Here is a 25057-nt window from a genome sequence, read left to right as displayed (position 1 = left end):
ACCTCAACAAATGAGCTTGATAACTGTAATCAGTCTATTTTAAACATTTCAAGTAAGTACATTTGGACTTCGATTAAATGTTTCATACGTGTTTGGTGATTTTATTTATTTACGTTAATGTAAAATGATGAATAAGGAATTAAATAAGGTACTTACTTATTAGGTCCAAGTGGTTATATTGGTAGCAAACTTGTACCATATAAATAATGAACATGAATAAAGTATTTTCATCAAGTATAGGAATAAAATATCCTAAGTTGAGAGATCATCCTTTACATTCCGGTAAGTTTTTGTTTACTTACTTAAGATTTAAATAATGTGTGCACTTCAACCACTAAATTAGGTAGAAATGTTGATAATTTGGTAAATCAGGGTAATTTGGTGGATCTGGATAATTTGGTGAATTGCAATTTCGTTAACTAGAAACTAGAAATTTCTGAGAAATGAACCTTTCTAACGGAAGAATCTTTTTGGCAGCAAAAAGGGCATTTAATGTTCCATCAGCAGAGGCCTGGTTAAGGAAAATTAGTCATCTGTAAAGTATTTATTTCGTAGGGAGACACCGCAAAAAATTGTCTATTCCATGGGGAAAAGATTTTTTTTTTATCACTTAACGCCCGTATGGTTGAGGAAAAGTGGTCTCTCATAAAGAGTTTTATCTTAGTACAATTTGAGAATAAACCCGTGAATTTCCTTCCATTTCAGGTCAGGACTGGTTGAATAGCAAAAATATCGATGATGGAGCCGAGAGTTATTGGCGCATTCATGATAACTTATACGACCTAAGTGACTTCATTCTAACACACCCAGGAGGCCAGGACTGGATCAAACTCAGCAAGGCACCATTAACATTTCTCTCCTTATTCATCTACATGTAATTCGGCACTTTTCAGGGCACTGACATAACTGAAGCCTTCGAATCACATCATCTCACTTCCAAGGCGGAAACCCTCCTCCCGAAATTCTTCCTTAAAAAAGCTTCGTCTCCCAGAAACTTCCCTTTCACGTTCCATGAAGGGGGCTTTTACAAAACTCTAAAAGGCAGAATTTCAAAAAAGTTAGAGGAGCTGCCAGCTAAACCATCAAAACGGAGCAAATTACTTACAGATACAATTTTCGCTTGTTATATCAGCACTTTCCTTTTGGCAGTGCATTTTCAAAGCTTTTTGGTTGGGACGGTTGCAGGAGTGTTTTTGGCATTGCTGGCAGTGGCCGCTCACAACTTCTTCCATCAGCGGGACAATTTCCGGAGGTTTTATTTTGATTTCTCCATGTTGAGCTCCACGTAAGTAAAAGGTTTAAGGAGTTCAAATATCATCGCGTGCGAATTCGTATCTCTGAACGTCGTAACACTGCTATGCTCAATGGTACAGCAGGCTCTGAATGCAGTTGACGCTCATTAACCTCGCCACCTGTCAAATTGTTTGAACAATTGCTCAGTTTCCAACTGTCCAAGGCCACCTTCGGCAAATATGTCCTAATAATCTAATGCGTCCAGACCGTACCGGGTGTTCTATTTGAAGAAATGCAGCTTCGCAACGTTGCATTGCTGAAAATAAAATCGACCAGAAAGGCTATGTGGGATTACCTAATCGACCTTGACCCACCCTACACATGTTATGTAGCAGGTCGCATTCGCTTTGACTCACAATCTGCGCCGTAACTTGAGCCATTCCAGAATCCGACATAACATATTCCTTTTACACAGAGAATGGAGGATCAGTCACGTGTTCAGCCATCATATGTATACCAACACTGTGAGCGATATGGAAATATCCTTGGTAGAACCATTCCTGCAGTACCTCCCTGGACAGAAGAATCTCTTGTTTCGCTACGGCTCTTGGGTTTACTCCCCCGTATTGTACGGTCTAATATTTATTTCTCAGTACTTCAAAGGGTAAGCTGTGTTTGCCTCAATAGAACAGGGAGGTATTTGTGACCCTTAGCCTAGGGATACATCTATACACCTCCAAGCGGCTATCGGTGCCATGGCCTGCCTTGCTGCCCTTGACGATTCCACTGCTGTCGTGGGTGGTTACGGGGCAAACTGCAGGAGTTTGTCTTAAGATGTTCGCTTGGGTAATCGTGGTGGCCAGCACGTATTTCGGAGTCGTTGGATTTAATGCGGCCCATCACCATCCAGACATATTTCATGATGGAGATGCCGCTAGGTGAGTTTAAGCCGGACCGAAAGTCTGCAGTTATGGAATTTGTGGATTCTCCTGAGATGTTCGAAAGGGACCTCTGGGAAGTCCGAACTGAGTTGAACTGACCCGGACTGACTGGACTTGAACGAATATTTTCCGTATTGCCTTTCGTACAAATGTTCTCCTGTAGGGCGAAGGACGAAATGGATTGGGGCGTCTTCCAGCTGGACGCTGTAATGGACAGAAAGGACATCACTGGCTCTCATTTTTTGGTTTTGACGAATTTTGGCGACCACGCCCTGCACCACTTGTTTCCCAGTATAGATCACGGCCTTTTGGAGTATTTGTACCCGATTTTCCTGGAAACTTGCGAACAGTTTGGAGTGGACTGGAGGCTGGTCACGCAGCTGGATTTGGTAAAAGGACAATATGCCCAGCTAGCTAGAGTGGTGCCCAACCCGAAGCCGCCCAAAAAGCAGTCCAAATTGTGATTGTAGCGGCGAATAAAAGTCCAAATAAAAGAACGATATAATTTGTTTATTTGGTGCCTTATATCATACAACATATCCACACATACAATAAGTTAAAATAACCTGGACTTTTTACAAAATACATGGATTTAACGTGTCATTTCCGAGAATCACGGAGACCAAAGGCTTCTTGTGATGGAAATACGTGTCTCTTTTACCACCTCCCGTCTCCGCCTTCTCCCATATAAAAAACACTATGTAATGAAACAACGGAATCATACTTTTAAATCGAGAAAAAAAAGGCGAAACGAAACGGAAAGAATAAAGAAATAAAAAATAACGGTAAGTAACAATAATTAAAAATTATCATATTAAATTACACTCGCGGCCAGTGAATGTCGGTCGAATTTGCCGCGCTCAGAGTTCGTTTTTGTTTAAATCTAACAACACAGCGCCTTATTAAGTTTAGAACTCACTCTCGGGGGCGAGGTCGAACCTTGGGGGGAACAGACCACCATCTCCCAACTGTGGGCGCTGTCTTGGCTGAAAAACAAGTCAGACTTTAGGAGAAAAGCACCGACAAACAGGGGAACAAAGGCACGAGGGTTCGCTCAAGTATTTCGGAGCTCTCGACAGAAGCAATTACGTTACTTTGGAGGGACGTTCATACGTTAAAAAAATACAAATTACAGAGAAAGACAAAGAGGACATAAAGACTAGTGAGGGGGGTGAACTCTCTCTCACTTACGGCGATTAGTTACCGCTTATTCCATCAATATAGCTGGTAAGCGGGGCTTATTTGCTTGCGGCTTAAATTGAGAAGAAAAACAGCGATAAGGTCAATTTACGCAATTGTGTTTAGAGTATTGAGAGTGTAAGTGGATCTTAAAGAGTGTAACAAAAAAGTCTGTACAATCTAGAAAATATTCTGCAGTTTGGTAACACATGGTACTTCTAGAGCTGACATCGCTCCATAAGCGGCCATGCCGAATTAAAAAAGAAAACGATGCGTTGTTACCATTTTCTTGGAGTGAGTGAGCATTAGGAATTAAGGAGTTTCTTGAATTCAATTTTTGAGTTTTGTGATGTTTTCATAATCTTTGTAATAATAAGTGTTTTGGAAATGGAATTTGACTTACCGCAGGGCTCTGTCCCCTGGCTGAAGATCCGGCACGTCCCTTCGCGCGGAATTTGGCAATGGCCTGTTCGGCAAGGTCTGCGCGTTCCTCGGCCTCCTCCAGCTCTTGTTGCGCTTTACGGAATTTGGCCAAGTTCAAAGCGGCGATTTCTTCGGCCTCCTCGATCTGCCTCTTGTAGGTCTTGATCTTCTGTTGCAGCTTATCAACCAGGTCTTGCATGCGCTCGTGGTTCTTCCTGTCTTCTTCAGCCTGGAAGCTCAACTCCTTGATACGACGCTCTGATTTCCTCAAGTTCTTTTGCGCGTCGGCGTGTCTTCTCTGCTCACCGTCCAACTCGTTCTCCAGTTCCCTTACCCTCTGTTCGAGCTTGGCAATGGCCTTCTTGCCTCCCTTGAGGGCGTTAGCTTCGGCCTCATCAAGACGCACTTGCAAGTCTTTGATTTGGGTTTCGAGGGCCTTGCGCAGTTTCTCTTGGGTCTGGGCGTGGTCCTGTTCAGCACGCAATTCGTCAGCGAGACGGGCAGCATCTACCATGGCTTTCTTGGCCTTCTCTTCGGAGTTCTTGGCCTCGTTTAGGAGCTCGTCAAGGTCGGAATGCAGGGTCTGCAGCTCGGTCTCCAATTTCCTCTTGGCAGCGGACATGGAGGCATTTTGGGCGGCCAGGTCGTTGAGCTGTTCGTGGGCGTCTCCCAGTTCTTGTTCGGCTTGGCGACGGGCACGGTCGGCTTGTTCCAGGAGGGTGCGCGATTCTTCCAGTTCATTCTGGAGGGCGTTGGCGCGACGTTCAGAGATGCCCAATTGTTCGCGGGCCTCATCGCGGGCGCGCTGTTCCTCTTCGAGGGCTTGTTGAGTATCCTTGAGCTGTTGTTGGTAGCGTTTGATGGTCTTCTGGGCCTCGGCGTTAGCCTAAGAAAAAACAAACAATACGATTTATGTAACGCTTAATGTTAACGTAAAAACGAACCTTGTTAGCGTGGTCCAAAGCAATTTCCAATTCGTTGATGTCAGCTTCCAACTTCTTCTTCATGCGAAGAGCCTCAGCTTTGCCCTTGGCCTCAGCCTCAAGGGAGGCTTGCATGGAGTCCAAAGCGCGTTGGTGGTTCTTCCTGGTGTTTTCGAATTCCTCCTCTTTCTCCTGGATGCGCCTGTCGATTTCTTGGCGCACTTGAGACAGCTCCAACTGGCTCCTGAGAACCTTGTTCTCTTCCTGTTCGAGAGCGGCTTCAGCTTCCTCGAGGGCGGCTTGAAGCTCGTCTTTCTCAGCTTCCAAGCGCTTCCTGGCCTTTTCGATTTCATGAATGTTGCGGCCACCTTCGCCGATTTGGTCCAAGAGGTCCTTGACCTCATCAGCGAGGTTTTTGTTCTCACGACGGACGGCTTCCAGTTGCTCTTGTCCTTCCTCGTAAGCTCCCTTGAGTCTGAACAACTCAGTGGAGTAGTTGCGGCATTCCTTTTGACTAGCATCCAATTCAGCAGCCAAGTCATCAACTTTGAGTTTCCACTCTCCGATGATCTTGTCGAAAGCCTTCTGTTTCTTTTCAGCGGCATTAGCGATGGCATTAGCACGGTCTACTTCAAGTTGTAGGTCCTCGACTTCAGTAGCCAGACGTTGTTTGGTCTTCTCGAGAGCTACCACTTTCTGGTTAAGAGATTCGATGGTTTCCTCAGCTTCAGCGAGACGAGCCTGGAGCTTTCTCTTGGCCTCTTCAAGCTCCTCAGAGCGGGCTACACCCTCAGATTCGTATTTCTGACGCCAGAGTTGAGCGTCAGCGTTAGCCTTGCTGAGCTGGCGTTGAATGTCAGCCTTGGCTTCGGCCTCTTCCTCAACTTGTTCGCGGATATTGTCCAAGTCGTGTTCCAAGTTGCGGAATTTGCCCAATAAAGTGGCGCGTTCGCGGCTTTCTTCATCGGCCAACCTCTTGGTGTCTTCCAATTGAGTGGTCAGGGACACCTTGATCTTGCTGAGTTGAGAGACTTGAGACTCGGCCTCTTCCAACTGCCTGAGCAAGTCGGAGTTCTCGATGGAAAGCTTCTTCTTCGCGGCGTCGAAGTCGTTGAGGGTGCGGTTGGTCTCGTCGAGCTTGCCTTGGACATCGTTGAGCTGCTGTCCTAGTTGTTTGGATACCTTTTCAATGGCGGCCTAGAATTTCATTCGTGATTAGCTGCGTTTTGAAGATTTAAAGGGAGCACATGAAGCGAGATATTAGAGTGGTATTAGCTGTGGCAAAGGCAATAAAGTTAACAACGGGAAAACTGAGAAAAGAAGCGGCCTCGTGGTTATGTTGAGCTCAAATTGCTGATGGTGACCCTTTATAGTACCTTTTCGTTAGCCAAGTGGTCGACAGAGGCGCGGAGGTCGTTAAGTTCGCCGAAGTACTGAGCCTTTTCTTTCTCAGCCCTGGAGGACAAGACAGAAAACCACGTTTAACCGACAGACACACACATTTTGGTTATTCAGGCTTAGACTACAATATTTGGACTCAGACTGTAAAACGACAATTACACAACAGGGGGAGAGGGACTATGAGGAGACACCAAAAAGACCCATTTGGGTACCTTTTCGCGTCCAACTTGGTCTACCGCAGCCCTGGTTTGCTGCAGTTCCTGGTAAATACTGGCACGGTCTCTCTCAGCCCTAAATTCCATGTTTTATTTAAATTAAATCCTCAAACAGGAGAAACATTCACAGTAAGAAACTAAAATGGGGATTCCACACATCCGTCAAGCTTTCAAAAAATGAAAATGAGTTGATTTCACAGCATAGTCGCATGACAGACCCATGGAACAGAATTTTAAGGCTACTGTCCCATGCATTCTTCATTTAATACTATTGATCTAATGACGGATGCATGGGACAGTGGTTCGTTAACTGATATCTTTGTATGAGTTCCGAGATACAGATGGTCCCTGTATATACAGCACGAACCAATTTCGAAGCGTTCATAGGAAATCTCGGAAACTGTGAAAGATAAGAAATGAAATAATACCGGGCGATTCACTAGATTTTACTCAATTTCCATTAATAACATGAATCTAGGAAACAATTTCGTTCTGGAACACCACTTACTTGGCTTTGAGCTTGTTCAGCTGGTCGATTTGTTCACCCATTTCGGATACGGCATCGTTGTGCTTCTTACGCAAGTTGGCCAAAGTTCCCTCGTGTTGGATGTTGGCCTCTTCCAAGTCGCGACGCAGCTTGGCGAGCTCAGCTTCCCTTTTCTTGTTTAGCTCAATCTGAGCAGAAGTGGCTCCACCAGCTTCTTCCAGACGCTCTCCCAGTTCTTCCAGTTCGCGAGCCAGGTCAGCGCGTTGTTTCTCAGCTTTGGCGCGAGCTTGTCTCTCAGCCTCAACTTCCTCTTCCAGTTCCTCGATGCGGGCCTGCAATTCCTTAATCTGTTTCTGGGTCTTTCCTACAACGGATTGTTCGTCTTCGAGTTTGGCGGTCAGAGAGGAGATTTCCTTGTCCTTGCGTTGGATGGTCTGTTCCAGTTCTTTCTTGTTCCTTTCCAAGTCAGCCACGGCTTCCTGGGTGAGTTTCAAGTCGCCCTCAACCTTCCTCTTGGATTTTTCCACATCTCCGCGCAACTTCTTCTCGCGCTCCAGAGAGTCTTCCAACTCATCCAGGGTTTGCTCCAACTTAGCCTTAACTTTGTTCAAGTGGTTGACCTTGTCTTCGGCAGCCTGGAGTTCCTCGGAGATCTTCTGGTTGTTCTCGCCTCCAATCTTCTTCTCTTTGTTGAGCTTGTTGATGAGTTCGTCCTGGTGGGCGATCTCGTCGTTCAAGTTCCTGATCTGGTGGTCTTTGGTGGCCTTGTCCTGCTCGGATTTCTGCAGGTTCAGTTCCAAGTCCTCGATGTCCTTTTTGTAGCCGGAGATCTCCTGTTCCAATTTCTTCTTCTGCTGCATCAGCTGGTTACGGGCGTCTTCCTCTTGGCTGAGACGGTCTTGGGTTTCCTAAAAAGGGGGTCAGTAATTGAATCGCCTTAATGTGGGTTAATTAAATGCATTTTTATTGGATGCGGTCCAATAAGGTGTTTTTGAAGGGTTTTAATGATTGCTAATCGCTGGATTTGAAGCGCTGCCAAAAATTATTAATGTTTAATGAAAGACATTACTGACAGGGCTAAAGCAAAGGTGCTTAAGTCGGATAAATATGTAAGCCTGTTTATGTCTTGCTGGGATTGGAAAATATACATAAGAGAGCAAGTTTCCCAACTGAACAAACAAGCTTCTAAATTTAAAAATTGGTGTGTCTGGCTGATTTGTTTAAATTGCTGAGATTTACGGCTTTTAAAAATTTCCTGAGAGCTCCTTCGTTTGAGCAGACTTACCGACAGTTGAGACTCGAGATCGCTCTTCTGGGCCTGCAGTTTGTTGGCCCTTTCAGTGGTTTCCGACAGAGTACCTTTCTCGCCCTCAAGGGTGGCCAAAAGGTCGGTCTTTTCGGTCAGCAACTTGGCATAGAGCCCTTCCAACTCCTTCTTGGCCTTGGCTTCGCGTTCGTAGGCTTCCTGGGCCTTGGCAGCCTTCTCTTCCAGTTTCTGGAAAACCGATTCCTTTTCTAAAATCTGCCTTTCCAGGGCGACTATTCTCGAGTCAATTTCGGGGGATTTTCTCGGGGACGCATCCCTCGCGGGGGATGTTCGCGGCGCGTCAGGTTCGCTCTCCAAAGTTTTCGACGGCCTCTTTTTCTTCTGAGGCTTGACTTCGGCATCGGGGGGGTTCTCTTGCAGGGATTTCTCGTTTACGGCCACGGAAGCCATCTCGTTTTCAATCAAGTTCCGACCAAGGAATACGAGGAGGCGAAAGATCGGGGATCGACGGAAGACTGACCGAGATTCGCGAATTTAACACGATCTTATGGCAAGACATTATCGGCCACGCCCACGGCTAGATGAAAGATTTTGAAAATATGCATGGTTGACGGAAATAGCAGGCAGGGGGCGATCAATTTTAAATTTAGAAGGTTCTTTAATGTAGGACAGGTGATTTAATCGGGACCGTTAAAATGTTGTTTGGAGTATCGTAAACACCTCGATATCTGATCAAGGAGACCGACGGGAAAAGTTCGCGGTAAGTGTCGCATGCGCACACTTGACTAGGCTTATTTTTAGTTTAATATGCGAAATTTGAGTGGCCGAATTCGAAAGAAAGAAGGCTAAATTGGAGCTTAAGAATGGATAAATTTAGAGGCGAAATATGATTATGCGAAATTAGTCATAACTTTGGTGCTCAGTGCGTCACGGCGCCAATAAATCTTCATCTGAGAAGCGATTTAAATCTCAAATGTTTTCGTTTTTTTATTTTTAGGAAAATCGCAATCGCAGCATTGCAAAGAAACGCGATTCTGATGATATTTCACGCCGGATTTACGCGGGACACAACGATTAGTCAGAAGAAGTTATTTTGAGCCGCGAACTGCAATATGCATGACCTCAAATAGCCACTTACAGCGATTTCATCTTCGATGCGGGTGACGTTGAGGAGGGGCTTGACTCTCTGCCACAATTTGTACCATGGCCAGGTCCTGAGCTTGAGGTATTTCCTCAAGTTCCTCTGGCACACTTGGAGGGCCAAACGTTGCTCCTGCAGTTTCTTGAATTCCTTCCTGGAGAGGTAACCTCTAACCCAGGATTGCATCCAGGTGACGATTTTGCCGAGACGCTCGTCACGCAATTCTTCCATCTGACCCAGGACACCGGCACGGAAGAACACCTGTGGTTTTCAGGGAGGAAACTTGTCAGTTTTGAACGTCAGTGCTGACTTTGGAGGAAGTCTAAAGCGGCTTTGATTTATCTTGAGGTAGTGCTTTAGGCGCGACCATTAGTTGGGTACTCAAAGAAGCAGTACCAAATTTTAAAAAATCAAGAAGCTCTGAAATGTTTTCCTCGAATTTCCAGGTGCGTAAATACGCAAAATCGAAATATTGCTTCATAGAGATATGAAGGTTTTTTAGGCCTTACGTGAGCCTTAACTGGAGATCAAGCAGTCGATTATACTGATCCAGATTTTCTCATTATACTCGAGTTACCATGGTTAGCAACACACGGTGTCCCATAGAGTCCGCCGACCCTATGTGAGTGCACCTGAAAAGTCTCCGAAATGTCATAAGTTACTTAGGACTAATTACTGCTTTTAATCGAAAAATTCTTGTGGTTGTTAAGGAAACTTGCTGGGAACTAAAGATAACATTGCATTGGTAATTCAGTCCTTAAGTACGAAGGACATCTCGTTTGGCTATCAATTGGTGCATGGCAAACATGATTATTCCTGATGTTAATGTTCCTAATCCTAAGAAAACTGGATAGTTGTGGTCCACTGTGATAACCCATCAGTGGTCTCATTTAGAGCTTCTTGATGATACTTTTTTGAAGCAAAAAGTGGGGGTTAAGTTACAAGAAAAAAGGCGGCAAAATTAGGTTGTTGATAAGCAACAGCAGAGCAATCGATAATACGGGATTGCGGTATATGTCGTGACCAACCAAGGAGATTGCCAAATTTATCGATTTGACCTGAATTTCTGTGAGTTCAAATCGAAAAAGTTAAAATCCTTCTGAGCTTACATGAATTTCACATCATCATTCTCATTTACCAAAATTCCCCGCACGCAATTAAAATTCCGTAGTGCTTCACGCAGCTACACATTCTGAAAATGAGCTTTTCCAGGAAAATCGGCCTCGTAAAAACATAATTTTAGCTTGGAAATCAGGTCAACTTTTGATTGGCAATCCCTTTCAAGTTGGCCTAAGAGCAGCTGGACCACTGTACCTTGGTTTTACCCAGACGGTATTGCTCTTTGTCTAAAGCGATATGGTCCAAGATAACTTCGGCCGCTTTTTCGGGTGTGGGGGCTTCCTTGACCAAACTTGCAGCCAGAATTTTGTATCTGATTCATGCAAGATGAGTCGCACATTAACAACAGTGAACACTTACATATAAACAGTTACAAAGACTACAGTCACCGATTTCAGTACTGTTCGGGACTGTAGGGGGTACATTTTCAGTAGTCCCAAGACAGTCCAAAATTACTGAGACTACTGTGAGCTATGGCCTGTCGTCATGGCGATATATAGAGAGGATAAAAAATCAAACACTTATAGAAAGAGACAAAAATAATAGACGGGACCTTGGTGTGACCGAGACGGTACAAATCGGCATCAAGGCCGGTGGCGGACAAAATGACTTCAGCGCACTTCTTGGGGTCGCTTTCTTTGGATGCTTCAGTGGGGTTCAAGATTTTATAACTAGACAGAGACAAACACGACATTAACTTAACGGTTGACACTGGGAGGGAGCAATAAACGACTACAACGTTTGGACACAAGACAGAGACGAGGGCACAGTCTTGCCTTGGTGTGTCCAACTCTGTAGCTATCAGGGTCTAAACCAATCTCCTCCAAACATTTCCTAGCTGCTTCCTTGGCCTCCTTTTCAGCGGCCATGGTGGCCGGAGCTAAGATCATGTAGCTAGACCACGGAGAATCGTTGTAGGTACAAACCCTTAAACCCTTTAAGGGCCAACAGATCAAAGTACTGTTAACTGTATCGTCAGGAAGACTACGCTCCTGGCTAATTAACCTGTACTCTACCTATTGGGCACCTAAAGTTTACTCACCGGAGCTTAAAGTCAGGGTAGACCATCCTGTTGGGGAAACCTTTCCTGCAGATACGGATACCTTCAAGTACACCGTTACAGGTCAGCTGGTGCATGACCAAGTGAGAGTCGATGAGTCCAGGTTGCTTCAATTCATTGGGAATGATACAACGGACGAAGTGAGGTTGGGTGGCCCTCAAGGTGGACATCAAGTTGTTCAATTGTTCCTAAGGAATTGAGTTGATTGGTTAGATTTCGTGCGCCAAAGTTGACGAGCGCGTATGCTGGTTACAGATTTGTGAGGAGTTTAATCGGTGGCTGAAATTAAATCTGAGTGTTGGTCAGATTCGTGGTTTCTATAAAAATCAGCTTGATGCTCAAAAACACATCTTTAGATATGATTTTCAGTTTCGCAACGTTGATTTCTCTGCGCGCACCGCCATGCTTGCGTCGCCTCTATTCACCATTTTGTCGCAATCATCATGGCGATCAAATAAAAGACTGTTGCGACGTTGCCATTTTTTAAGTTTATGATATCACCACCGACTAAACGGATTTAATGTTGAAATAGCAACATTGCGGTTAGTAACAATTTCCATCAAACCTGTAACCAGAGGGGTAAGTGGTGTTATTTGTTTAATTTTTTGAGTTAGCACTGGCCGGCTAAAGCAGTAAGGAGCTTTAGTACCTATCTGAGTTAATGATTAAACATGAGGAAAATTGTGGTCTGCAGTATTATGTTAACGTAAACCATTTTATTGGCTTTTAAGTAATTTTTTTTTCTTGAGTAAACCGATGGTGTTAGAAAAAAAGATCCCTGCATACAAATAACTCACTGATGTGATAACAACCACAAAACAAGGCAGAACGTATCCTTTACGCCTTGGGTTGATACGTGAATCAATCAAACATTAACGATTACTTTTCAAAGGTAACCTAGAAAATAACCATAACAAGTGATAGTTAAAAACCAACCGTTCCCCTGTGTATAGATTTTGGAACAATTTCGTATTACATGTATGAATGTGGGGAAATCAATGTTGGAACGTACCTTGTAGGCTGAGGATACAGTGGCGAAGCCACCACCCTTCTTTCCACGACCACCTACAACACATGCAAGAGTTACAGCATCTACTATTATTAAGCGCTTATAAAAGGAGGAAACTACCGAGCGCGCCTTTTAAGGCTCGCTTGAGCCCTAAAAGAGCGGACTTTGCTTCGCAATAGAGGTAAAGTTATTTAGGTGAATAGCTCTGAGCTCAGCGACAGCAGAGATATCAGAGAAATTACCCTGTACATAGCAGATACGGTCTGGAAGGCAGAACCCTTGGTTCTCTTGGCACCTAAGTATCATAAAGTTTAATACAACAAAGAGTTTCCTGAGACACAACGGTCATAAAGGAGGACGTTTACCTTTGGCATCGCCGCCACCGGACTGTCCAGGATGGTCAGCGAAGATTTCCACCAAAAGCTTGTTGCTACCCTTCTTGAATAAGTCGACAACCGTGTCGTTCAGAGGGTCCTTGTTCTTTTCCAACCAACCGGTGATGTTGTATGGTACCTGCGATCAAACTCGATCAGTTTCTAGAGGGCTTAAACACCTTCCGATCCAGAACTTACATTACCGGCGTAATGGCCCAAGGTGAAGTGGGCGGCTTGTTGGCCGGGCTTTGGTGGTTTGGGCTTCTGGAAGTTGGGAGACTTGCCCAAATGGTTGGTGTTCAGTTTCTCAACGAAGGTCTGATCGGTGGCTTTGGGGAACATAGATTCTTCTTCAAGAATGGACAAGATGCCCATAGGCTACATCGGGGGAGAATTCAGTTAGGCCTTGTCTCGCTTATGAAGGCTTCTCTCAGGCGTTCGCCCTCAAGACAGTCTTCATAGAGGCAAATTACAGTGTGAGGCAATAAGCAAATTTTACAGTACCTTTGGTGCTGAAGCTGCGCTAGTTTGTGTCACTGTGCATAGACTAGAATAATTATAACTAAACAGTGTCTCAAATTGTTTTTTGACTATCGAAACTACTGAAAAGAGGTACTTCAAACGTCCAAGCAATTGGTACCTTCTCAATCAAATCAATGCAAGGCTGAAGGTCTAGGCCGAAATCTATGAACTTCCAGCCAATGCCCTCAATGAGGTATTGCTCTTGTTCCAGGATGAACATGTGATGATTATAGAACTGTTGCAGCTTTTCGTTCGAATAGTTTATACACAGTTGATTAAAGCCGTTATACTGGAAAATGGACGGTTAGCACAAGGGTTTTAGTCTATTGGTTCGTCGATTAGGATCTGACGTCAGCATTAACCTCAGATCCCAAGGTTAGTTACAGTTAATCGGCTACGTTAGTCACTAATTTGTAGCTTACCAGGGAGAGGGGGGGGGGGCGACTAAAAGTCCAAAATTTAGTTTATGGAGCGATAAATATGGAGCTACAGTTCGGTATACGCACTCAAAGGGTGGTTCACCTGGGTTGGGGAAAAATGCCCTCAAAAATGCCTAAAAATTAAGAATGGCAACATCGACCCAGTGCTCAATATGACGTCATATAAACAAAAGACAGGTGCAATGTTGCCTCTTCTAGTTTTGACAGTCATGAACCACCCACCAGTACCGCTCCAGTTAAATTATTAATGTGAGAAAACTCGGGGACTGTAAGATAAAGGGGGGCTGCCTATTAATAAAAAAAAACTATCAAAAAACTAGAGAAAAAGGGGGTTTTAGTTGGAGATTGTTTAAGTGGAACTTTGCGGTATTTTGAGAGGAAGCACTGAAGGTAGTGCCCTAATACCTTCTCTATAAGTTCGATACAGGCAGCCAAGTCCATACCAAAATCAATGAAAGCCCATTCGATACCTTCCCGTTGGTATTCTTCTTGTTCGAGTACGAACATGTGATGGTTAAAGAATTGTTGTAACTTTTCATTGGTAAAGTTGATGCAAAGTTGCTCAAAGCTGTTGAACTATACATGTAAAACAAACAAACATATAAAATCGGGTGTTCCGTAGCGCTCGTGTGCCCTGTACAGTGGGTGGAGCCAACTAGGAAACTTATGGCAACATATACATATAACTACAAATAAGGTGTAAATTGGATAGGTCCAAAACCGGATTAGTCATCGAACGTGGATTATGCGCAATACCGTCCATCTGAATCAACTCAGCCCAAACGGCCGATCGGGATCGGAATCAGTGAATGTCCACTGAATACCTTCGCGTCGGTATTCCTCTGGCTCGAGTGCGAACACGTGACAGTTAAAGAACTGCGGCAACTTTTCGTTGGTCAAGTTGATGCAAAGCTACTCAAAGCTGTTGAACTGCGGCGAGAGCGTACATGTAACTACTGCGGTCTCATTAGTTCTCACGGGTCTCACAGACCCTGGAGGCAACTAAGAAACCTGACTACTGCAATACAACATATAGACACGAGAATTTCTGCGGCTCAAACAGGAAGCACATTGAGATCTTGCGCGGCTTGCTAGGCGTCTCAATTACCTTTTCAATCAACTCAATGCAGGCGGCCAAATCAAGACCGAAATCAATGAAAGTCCACTGAATACCTTCTTGTTGGTATTCTTCTTGTTCGAGTACGAACATGTGATGGTTAAAGAATTGTTGCAACTTTTCGTTGGTAAAGTTGATGCAAAGTTGCTCAAAGCTGTTGAACTGGTGGTGTAAACAAACATTTAAACTACGTGTAGGCAACTCGCAATCCATGTACAGTAGGTGGAGTTACAGAAAGTGTACCTATTAGAGTATTTAAGAGTGATTGGCCTAAGTATCCTGTAAGGCCAATAATGGGGGATTCTATCCACAAAGCGACAACCACAGCCTCCGGGGGATGGATTACCTTTTCGATCAACTCAATACAAGCAGCCAAATCCATGCCAAAATCTATAAACACCCATTCAATGCCCTCGACTTTGTACTCCTCTTGCTCGAGCACGAACATGTGGTGATTGAAGAATTGTTGCAGTTTCTCGTTTGTAAAGTTGATACAGAGTTGCTCAAAACCGTTGTACTACGCACACAAAAACCCACATGAGACTGGGGTACATCCCGGGGGTGATTCGGGACCAAGACGCTCAGACACACGCATGAGACATTCACAGGGCGAGTTACCTTCTCGATTAGCTCAATGCAAGCGGCCAAATCCATACCGAAATCTATGAACACCCAGTCGATACCCTCGATCTTGTACTCTTCCTGCTCGAGCACGAACATATGATGGTTAAAGAACTGCTGCAGTTTCTCGTTGGTGAAGTTAATGCACAGCTGCTCGAAGCCGTTGTACTGAGAGTTTTAAAGTTAGTGTCTTTTTGGCGCAGAGGTGTTAGGGGCTCAAATCAAATTTAGCATTCCGGCTTACCTCGCGATATGCGGCCATAGAGAGAAAGAGTATTAAGAGTGAGTGTTAGAAGCGATAGTCAAGCTAACCTTCTCAATAAGTTCGATGCAAGCGGCCAAGTCCATGCCGAAATCGATGAACACCCATGTGATACCTTCCCTGGTATATTCTTCCTGTTCCAGGACGAACATGTGGTGGTTGAAGAATTGCTGCAGCTTCTCGTTAGTAAAGTTAATGCAAAGCTGCTCGAAGCCGTTATACTGAGTTAAGCAGAAGAAGTGAAAATTAGCGGTTTGATTTGCCGTTCGGGAAGACCCTCCATTTATCTAAATTTTTAACGGAAGAGTTTGGTGTTAAATATTGAAGTCTGACTGTACACCAGAGCATCCAGGCCGCCGCCAGTCTGACATCACGCCTATTGGGCTCTTAAAAGAGTTCAATATGGCGATCGGACAAAAGACTGTTGCGCGGTTGCCATTTTTGGTGTTTTTCTCAAAAACAAGTGATTGAAATGGAGAACTTCCCGCTGTAGTATTAAAAAGAGACACTCGCGCCCTCAATATGAACCCCATTCACGCCTTTATACATCCATTCATCCTTTACAATAAGGCCCCACCTATGAACTGCTAAAGAGAATCATTAGAAAAATTGTATAATACATCCAGGCCAAGCATCTAGCTCCATGACCAATTGGATCGTGAATTAATGTCCATTGGAGCTAAACGCCAAGCAACTAACCATAAATTTCCACCATGTACAGGATCATCGAAGATTCAATCTAACCATATCCCATCGAGGGATTCTCACCCCTGTTCGAAAAAACTTACGTCGAAGATTTCAAAGCCGGCGATATCCAGTACACCAATGAAGTGCTGTCTCTTTTGCTTGGTGTCCAGAGTCTCGTTACATTTCTTCACCAGGTACTTGAACAGCCTGTCAAACATGGCTTTGGACATAGCACCCACGGAGTAGGCTACTTGGTTGACGTTCCTACCCTGGGTCACGAACTCGTTACCGACCTTGATCCTGGGCTTGACCAGGGCAGTGTACAAGGCTTGGGCTTCGACGCCCAACAGTTTGGCCACCTTTTCACCTTCCTGCGAGCGAATTTTCTAAGTGAAGAACACAGAGTGATGGCTCAACATACCTCAGTGCCATCGGCTTCAGCCTGTTCTTCACGACCCCTCTGCTTGAACTTCAGAGTGCCCATGTGCATGACGGAAGCGGTGATCTTGTAAATATCGTTCTTCTCCTCTTGGGTGAAACCCAAAATGTCGAAAGCTTGCTATATAGTGGAAGATCATTTTAGTGTATTCGGATAAGGTCTTGAGCTCAGCTACATGGAAGTTACGTGGACGACGCACTTTACAAGCGTTACGTGACGGTCACAACAAGTGGTAGATTTGGGTGAAAAATTGGACTTTTACACACATTTATGGGACGAGTACAAAAACGTAACAAAGACGAGCAGAACTTACGTCAGTTAAACCAATTTCTTCACCGTCGTCTACCCCGTTAATGGTAATTTTACCCTGAGAAACGCTGTTATAGTCATAGATATCGTTGGACAAAAAGCACATGTCTGTCGAGGAGAAGAGAAAACTGCGTTAAGTTACTGAGAATAGATTTATGCGGAATGGAGTGATATGAAGGATTCTCAAGGTAAAAGTCTCCTCTGATGTGCGATGATGGACCGGTGCTACAGCTGTGCACATCTGCGCTATAGGTGCTCAACAATAACAGAGGGAAAATCTACTGGGTAGTCAAGGAGACCGGCATATCTCAGGAACAGCTAATCATAGTGCATATCTAAATAGCAGTTAACTCCAGGAGGTTCATTGGCCACCCAGTAGCTACGCTCTCGTGATACTATCAAAATCCCTCTTGATAACCCCCAAAACAGGTATTGTTGAGAAACCTGAAAGTGGTACCGTTGCTACACATTAAAAGCAGAAATTTCTAAACAACCAACGAGTTAAGCTAAGATTAAATAGTACCACCCAAATACTTATGGAAGCGGCCATAAAGCGTATGAAATCACCCTGTTAAGGTTACCTCACATTGTTAAGTGAGTGAAGAGGGTTAGTAAAGAACTTACATCAGTAAGGGTACATTCTTCCGCATCGTCCACAGATGGGATTTTAGTTTTTCCCTGGGACACAAAGTTGTAATCCATAATGTTATTTGATAACAAACATTGTTCTAGAATAAAAAGGGAGAGGATCAATACACACTACAGAGGGCTTTGATGAGAGTCTAAGTTCTAAGGCTCATTCTTGGGGGGTATATGTCAACGGGTCATGTGCCTAAGCACCCATTTTACTAGGGGAGGGGTCGTCAGCTTTGCGACTATCGCAGCTATCCAGTAGCGGGCAATCGCAAAGGATCAGATACACAAACACCAAAAAAGGGCTTGGGGGTAGGCTGATTGACTCATCCCCGCTTACATCTGTCAATCTACACTCTTCGGCATCATCTACATTGGGGATGGTAGTTTTGCCCTGGGCGACGAAGTTGTAATCCATGATGTTATTGGACAAAATACACATGTCTAGAGAACACGAGCACATGGTGATTTTGGGTATTTGACATTGTCACAAAAAGGGGACGGGGGCTGATTTCAGTGGAGGTTGTAATTCATTTCACACCTTCAGAGTCTTTCAGGTGCTTTCAGGCCATGGGATATTTCATGGTAGTTCATGGTGACTGGTAGGCAGGCCAAATCAAGAGAATTCGCATTAGACACGAAGGCTGATCAAGCGATTAATGTGCCTTCCGCCTTAACTTTATGGGATCATTAATAACGACACCTGCAGTGGGCTAAATTCAGGAATTTAGGAAGTCTTGGGTCGAAGCGCGAAAACTCCCCATATTTATTCTTCTTGAATTGGACACGCATTTTCGGCACGTTTGATATTTAGCTGGCTTATTGCCAGTGGGCACAATTCACAAGAACTATTTCTTGGGCCTGTGTGCTACCGGAAGGCTAAATTGAGACAGTTCAAGGTGTGAGTCGACATCCCCACAGTCCTTCCTTGCCCATGATCAGAGTCACCCAGATTTAGCCTGCCTATGATAAGGTAAGGAAAGGTTTAAACAACGTACCCTTAAGTCCCGAAACAGCTCCAGACATGATCTGGTAGAAAATGTGGTAAGAACGCTCCAGGGACTGTTGGGAGATGACACGAGCCTTCTCCAGCAGATCTAGCGTCATTTAAGCAATCCATTAGTTATTCTAAGCTTGTACAATTAAAATGAGAACTTACAAGTTTCGATATCAGCACCAGCCAGTTTTCCAGTGGGGCCGAAGTGGATACGAATGAATTTACCCTATTTACCAGAGTGAGGCTTACTGAGTGGTTTGTGATGAGGGTGTGAGGGAACTTACGAAACGGGAAGAGTTGTCGTTACGCACGGTCTTGGCGTTACCGAAGGCTTCAAGTACGGGGTTGGTCTGGACGACTTGATCTTCCAGAGTTCCCTTCTTCTGCTGCTCTTCGGTTGGTTTCTTGGTGGAGGCACCGACGGTGGCGAAGTAGGCAATTACCTTCTTCGTGTTTTCAGTTTTTCCGGCACCAGATTCACCACTAAGGAGTAAAGAGCGGTTTTATAAAGGGGGAAGATGCCGAGTGGCACAAAATCATTGTATACTGATTTCCAATGAAAACCGCTGTTGAAATGATACTTACGTAATCAACATAGATTGATTCTCGTGGTCTGTGAGCAAAGAAAAAAAACACTTTAGTCTGCAGGAGTCTCAACACTCAAACTCAGCACTTACTGGTCAACATGTTCACGTAGGCACCGTCAGAAATGGCAAAGATATGGGGTGGCACCTCATTACGCCTCTTACCACGGTACAGCTTGGCGCAACGGTTGGTGTATACAGGGAAGCGCTTGTAAGGGTTAATGGCGACACAGAAGAGTCCAGAGTATGTCTGTAAGAATATTCACCAACGGTTAAAATCGCCGCTTGCAGGAGAGTTTTCTTATAAAAACAACGTTGCCAGTTACGTCGATAGTAACGGAACGTTAAGCAGCTAAAATGGTACCAACAACGTTAAAGGTAATGGTACATAAGTTGAAGAAAAATGAGTTAGAATTGGAAACGACATAGACCGTAAACTAAACCAATCGAGCACCATTTCTTCCTAAGTTTTATGGGTCGAGATGGTGCCGTTTAACACTGGAGAAATTGTTAGCACAGTACGACAATAACTAACTAACGTATATGGACAAAATGGTGAAGGTATTGCCACAAGAAAAAAATCAAACAGTCAATCAGTCTTGGTCGGTGTATTGCCGATGTTTCCAAGAAGTCCTGGACGTCCCCGGACCGGACACAAGAGCACTTACGTAAATAAGCTTGGCATAATAACGTTGTTTCAAGTTGTGCAATACGGAAGCGTCATTGAGATATGTCAAATTGGACATATCCTCGCATTTTTCGTACTTGGGAGGGTTTACTTGGGAGACCTGCTCTTTCTTGAAGTTCTTTTCCTAGACGGCCGGAGAAAAACCGAAGTTAGTAAGGAAGAAAAAGGTACTTACGTAGATGAGTCTAGCGTAGTAGCGCTGTTTCAGGTTGTGCAATACTGCCGCATCGTTTAGATAAGTCAAGTCGGCCATATCTTCGACTTTTTCGTATTTGGGAGGATTCACTTGGTACACTTGGTCTTTTTTGAATGGCTTTTCCTAGATTACTCAAACCCCATTGATTATGGTAACTCATTTATATGTGTGTGTGAACGAGTTTTTCTTGTAAGAACAATGATTTACTTAACAATGTATTACCTCTCCTCCGGGGACGCCAACCGTAACCAGGTCACCTTTGGTGCCCCTGATTTCACCCAGCACGAAACCCTCCTTCTCGTCCGGGACCCAGCAAGATTTTTTGGCATCGTAGGGCTTGGTCTGATCTATACGTTTCTGTTCCAAGGAGACGAAGAGGTATGGGGTGGGATCTTCATCCTCCTGGTTCGCTGGTGGCTTCGGCATTTTGGCGGACGGTTACGAAGGGGCTATCGAGACACGTATAAACAGCCCTAGAGCCTTCCTGGAAGAAATACCAGACCTTAATGCGAGTGATTAAGCACACGTACGAAATCATTGAAATGTTAAGTTCATTCCAGTTATTGAGTTTGGGTTTATTGGAGTAAAAGGGTAACGACCGGAATGTTTGCCCTATATAGTGTCCCTTTGAAGGAAGTCTGTTTTCGAATTATCAATGAAGCCTCCAATCCAGATTCTGATTTATTCAGAATGACACATTCGCTATCGACGCTTAATAAAGTGTATATCATATTCTCGGAAGTTATGTGAAAGTTAATATTTGTTCGCGTTCTTTGACTTCAAGGTCTAAAATGCTTAATTACATTATTTTTATTGGTTCTATCTAATCCAGGTGGTATCAAAAGTTCTGTATACAGACATTATTGCGAGCAGCACCAAGTTGTTTGCTTCACAGTTAAAAAAATAAGATTTTTCCCAACACGTCACAATGTATTTACATAAGATTTTTTTTGGAAAATACAAAAAGGTTCAAAGCAAACTGGTGTCCAAGCTGGAATATTCCTGCCACAGACCAAATGATAAACCACCGGTCCGCGCAACCGTTTCATTGAATATAAGTTTTGGCCTATATAGCTTGCGTGAAGTGTAAATTTATGAAGGTATGTCAAGATGAAATAAACCCAAACCAATCTGTGCGACTAACCACTAAAGATAAGGTTAAAAATAGTTAATTGCACAGATTAACCCAAATTCCAATGACTGCTAGAGTTCCGCGTTACGCTTATTAAGGCCGTTCAAACAGGCTTCAAGTTTGTTTCCTTTTTAAGTCGAATAAACTCTGTGTTTAGCACCACAAGGCGGATTTCTCTGAGTGCCTTTTAGTTACAATATTAATATAATTTACTAAAGAGGTTTTTCAATTATTATAGATGCATGCATTATGCATTATCTTAACGTTTTAACCTCCTTAATTTTGACAAAAAAGTGACGTTTGCTTTTTATTAAGAGAGTTCAAACGCGATGAAGTGCAGATGTAGTATCTGTCGCAAATTTAATTAGAGGTATAGGCGGTATTAGAGAAATGAACTCAATGTTTTGTCCTCAGAATAAGCTCGATTTTGATTTAATAGAAATAAATGAATACTACTAAGTTCCAGCAGTGAAAGTGGCGTTGCGTTCCAACTCCCTTAATTAGTTTAAAGAAATCCAGATAGGGATGTATTAAGACCGTTCGAATGCAATATTTGCCATGAAAAAATCAGTTTATTTGTTTTTTTTTTCCAGTTGCACAATCAATGAATCGCGAGAGCGTTTGCTTAAGATCGCGTCATAACTTTCTTAAAGTAGATCTAAATGAATTAATGATGCGTCACTGCCCACCTAAACTGAACCCTATCGATCATTCATATTAATGTGAAATTATTTGGTCCTTTAAAGTTAACCAGCCATTGACCTTTGGGCTAAATTTAGAGAAACAATTAAACCGCAAATACGTAATCTATCATAGGCACGCAATGTCAAACGATTCTGTTTTCGATTGCGTCATTATGCAACATGAATCCACAACGCCCGCGGGAAATTCGAGAACGACGTCACATGAATCATCTCAACGACATTGACATTTGACGGGCCGAAAATAGCGCACAATAATCCAGCTATTTTCGCAGTCGGGCCGAAAATAGAATCGGCACAATTAACGGCACGTCACCCTTGTAAGGTGTGACAGGAACATTCGGGAAATCCAAAATGGCCGCGCGCACATTCCACGGTGCGTTCTATTCGCGGCCGTACTATTCCTGGCATGTTGCGCAATTGTTTTCCTGATGGAAATTCAGAGGAATTCGGAACGTGTTATGGCACCGAACACGTAACTGAGCGATGTTCATTCATATTAGTGTGTGGTTAATTTTGAAATTTGGGCTGTTAAATTGGGTGTTAGAGGGAATTTGCATTAGTTGTCACGTCAGGTTGGAATCGGGTGTCAATCGCGGCACTGCAATTGGACATTTGCAAGTGTCATACTAGCGGAAATTGCGTCGGTGACGCTTCTACATACAGACCATGCTGCTACACATGCTTATTAGGGTTACGAACTAGTGACCATGGGCCCTATAAACTAGAAGGTTCGACATTGAAACATGACCACAGACCACTGGTTGATTGCGATTAATCCAATGATAGCACACATAAATCACATCAGGGCTAGTATGACACTGTCAAACGCTCACTTCAGATCACTCGAAGCACTATCTAGAGGGCACTAATGGGCACAGTCCCTTCAAGACGACGTAACGCTGTATGTTGTGTGAATGTGGGTTAAACACGGGTGGTGCGGACACAGTTGACACTTACGTTCGGAAAGGCAGTCTGGACAGGTTTTCGGTTGTTACAAGACATATAAATGTCTGATACCAGATCCCGAAATGTAACACCGGCGCCGATTGGCGGTCAGGTTCGGCCAATGGCCAATCCCGTTACAAGCCTGGACGTCTCCCTTTTTAGGAGCAGGGAACGGGCTTGGGAGCCAGAAATAATTTCCGAACGGTGTGGAATCGGATGAGAGGAGAATGGCAGGCGTTAGATGGCCGTAGTAGGGGAAAGTTCGGGTTTGTTAACCCACTGAGTCGCATTTTGAGTGCGGGCGCCTTCGGACGAGGAAAGACTCCTTTTCAAGGACAAACACACCCTTGGAGTATAGACGCAGGAAAAAGTCGAGGGACAGAAAAGTTGCATTTTTCGTCGCTCTACTCCAATCAATTATGATAATTGCAAGAACTTAGCGGGCGTAGCTATTTTTCCCCGGACCTGCCTCGCGGACATGCCCTTGTGCAAACGCCGACAGTTTCGATTAAATCGGTGTGAGCGCTTTTTAACCGTAACCGATTTTTTACATCCTCGTATTCCGCAAAGCTCACAGGAATTTTTTCCGTTATTTTATTTAGCCTTAAAGTTTTGCGGGGTTCGCGCATCTAGCAAACGCCGACACACGTCATTTGCTGTCATTAAAAGTCAAATCTGACAATTTTTATTTCGCTGACACAGGTTAGTCCGGGTTAGTTCAGGCTAGCCGGAAGAGATCTATAAAGACCCGCGAGATGGAGCTGGTGGCTTCAATGCGATCCAGGAAATGACAATACTATCCATGAAAGACATGTTCGCTCTCACCTTGCTCTAATTTTAATGAGGTTATACAAATTGAGATGTTTAAATATTTTTTAATGACCTCTGAATTATTCATCACTCAATTGCCCCCACCACGCACACGCACACTCACGAAAACTCCAATTGTCCTCAAAAAAACCTCATGTTTTAGCGATTTTTGAGATCTCGCATACGAGGTGCGAAATGGGCGCACCCATCGAGCATCAGACCGCTGAAACAAATATCTCGGGGAGCTATCGCGGGAGCATGGGACAACCCATTTAATTTTTGTAGCTTTTTTCCATTATGATAAATGGATCAGGATCTTCGTTACGGTACGGTACGGTACGGTGATTCCACGGGACAGCAGCAGCTTCTGCTCCCTTGGATCATTTTCCATTTGCTGCAACGCACCAGGCAAATGTAATACGTTATCCGATGGTCCAGTCGAAAAAATGGAATTATATAATGTGCATTGCGCGTCTGGCAGCGATTCATTCAACAAATTACAATTGACGATTTATAATTCCCGTGTTAGAGCTAAAATCCCAGTTCGATCAACCGCTTTCTCGGATTTGTGCCAAAAGTGCGACCGTCACACCAAAAATCCTGGCAAATTCTCTACAGAGTATTCTTAATTTTTTGCCCAATTGACGTTTCGAATTTGACGCTAAGCGTTGGGCTATCGTTGAAAGTATCTGCGACTGACCGATTCAAACAAGCATGGAAAATGGGAACACGAAAAAATGGAGACGTGGAAAAGTGGGAACACGGACGAATGGGAACATGGAAAGATGAAAACATGGAAAAATGGAAACGTGGGAAATGGGAACATGGGAAATGGGAACGTAAAAACATAGAAACCCAAATCAACCGAACCCCCGATGGTGTAGAAACAGTATTTCGGCGAAGTACATTTCTATTTTTAAAAGGCCGAAAATAAATTTATTGACTTCGGACCTGATTATCTCCCCATTTGATTTTTTTAAGATGCAAGTTCTGCTTTCGTCGACTGATCCCCCGCTTGCAGCTTTCGGCTGCATTAAGCGCTGATTTGAAGTCCCAGTTTTGCCAATCATTCAATGCACTGTTAAACGCCAACAGAAGGACGATTTCGAACCAAAAGCGGCGGCAAAATGTTCCCGTTCAGGGCAGGTGCCCAAAAAAAAAAAAATTAATTAGCATATGGGTAATTCATTTACAGCCAA

The 25057-nt window shown here is 44.0% G+C and overlaps 2 protein-coding genes across 38 annotated transcripts; one reads left to right on the top strand and one right to left on the bottom strand.

The window, feature by feature from the left end:
* The first annotated feature begins 34 nt into the window (after positions 1-34).
* Cyt-b5-r (Cytochrome b5-related) lies at positions 35-2957 on the top strand. 2 transcript variants are annotated; one of them, XM_066406126.1, is made up of 7 exons: positions 35-52; positions 164-282; positions 706-839; positions 894-1285; positions 1709-1897; positions 1947-2171; positions 2338-2957. In XM_066406126.1, the coding sequence occupies exons 2-7, from the start codon at positions 207-209 to the stop codon at positions 2636-2638; spliced, it is 1317 nt and encodes a 438-aa protein (XP_066262223.1). In that variant the 5' UTR covers positions 35-52; positions 164-206; the 3' UTR covers positions 2639-2957. The 2 variants fall into 2 exon arrangements, with proteins under 2 accessions (XP_066262223.1, XP_066262216.1); XM_066406119.1 differs by lacking the exon at positions 35-52 and having other exon boundaries at positions 134-282.
* On the bottom strand, positions 2664-23177 carry Mhc (myosin heavy chain). 36 transcript variants are annotated; one of them, XM_066406031.1, is made up of 25 exons: positions 22937-23072; positions 20490-20751; positions 20052-20195; positions 19477-19633; positions 19385-19412; positions 19084-19282; positions 18962-19025; positions 18801-18899; positions 17794-17897; positions 16843-16980; positions 16523-16792; positions 14843-15013; positions 12971-13150; positions 12764-12911; positions 12641-12693; positions 11372-11577; positions 10883-11000; positions 9208-9471; positions 8088-8297; positions 6824-7710; positions 6076-6154; positions 4721-5896; positions 3757-4662; positions 3366-3426; positions 2664-3160 (listed from the first exon to the last, which is right to left on the bottom strand). In XM_066406031.1, the coding sequence occupies exons 2-24, from the start codon at positions 20691-20693 to the stop codon at positions 3382-3384; spliced, it is 5850 nt and encodes a 1949-aa protein (XP_066262128.1). In that variant the 5' UTR covers positions 20694-20751; positions 22937-23072; the 3' UTR covers positions 2664-3160; positions 3366-3381. The 36 variants fall into 36 exon arrangements, with proteins under 36 accessions (XP_066262128.1, XP_066261855.1, XP_066262137.1 ...); XM_066405758.1 differs by lacking the exon at positions 3366-3426 and having other exon boundaries at positions 23061-23177; XM_066406040.1 differs by lacking the exons at positions 3366-3426; positions 10883-11000; positions 12641-12693; positions 14843-15013; positions 20052-20195 and adding exons at positions 10525-10642; positions 12402-12454; positions 15470-15640; positions 20247-20390.
* Positions 23178-25057: the final 1880 nt, after the last annotated feature.

Source organism: Euwallacea similis, chromosome 1 (genome assembly GCF_039881205.1).
Source record: "Euwallacea similis isolate ESF13 chromosome 1, ESF131.1, whole genome shotgun sequence".
NCBI lineage: Eukaryota > Metazoa > Arthropoda > Insecta > Coleoptera > Curculionidae > Euwallacea > Euwallacea similis.
The sequence above is the reverse complement of the archived record's forward strand: the minus strand, read 5'-3'. Positions and strand labels throughout refer to the sequence as shown.

Coding starts and splice junctions, on each gene's coding strand:
- Cyt-b5-r (XM_066406126.1), top strand. CDS start 207: ATGAACATGAATAAAGTATTTTCATCAAGTATAGGAATAAAATATCCT. Junction 840..893: donor ACTGGATCAAACTCAGCAAG/GCACCATTAACA, acceptor GGCACTTTTCAG/GGCACTGACATAACTGAAGC. Junction 1,898..1,946: donor ATTTCTCAGTACTTCAAAGG/GTAAGCTGTGTT, acceptor TGTGACCCTTAG/CCTAGGGATACATCTATACA.
- Mhc (XM_066405758.1), bottom strand. CDS start 20,693: ATGCCGAAGCCACCAGCGAACCAGGAGGATGAAGATCCCACCCCATAC. Junction 16,981..17,793: donor AAGAATGTACCCTTACTGAT/GTAAGTTCTTTA, acceptor TCCACTATATAG/CAAGCTTTCGACATTTTGGG. Junction 8,298..9,207: donor GCATCGAAGATGAAATCGCT/GTAAGTGGCTAT, acceptor TCGGTTTTCCAG/AAACTGGAAGAGAAGGCTGC.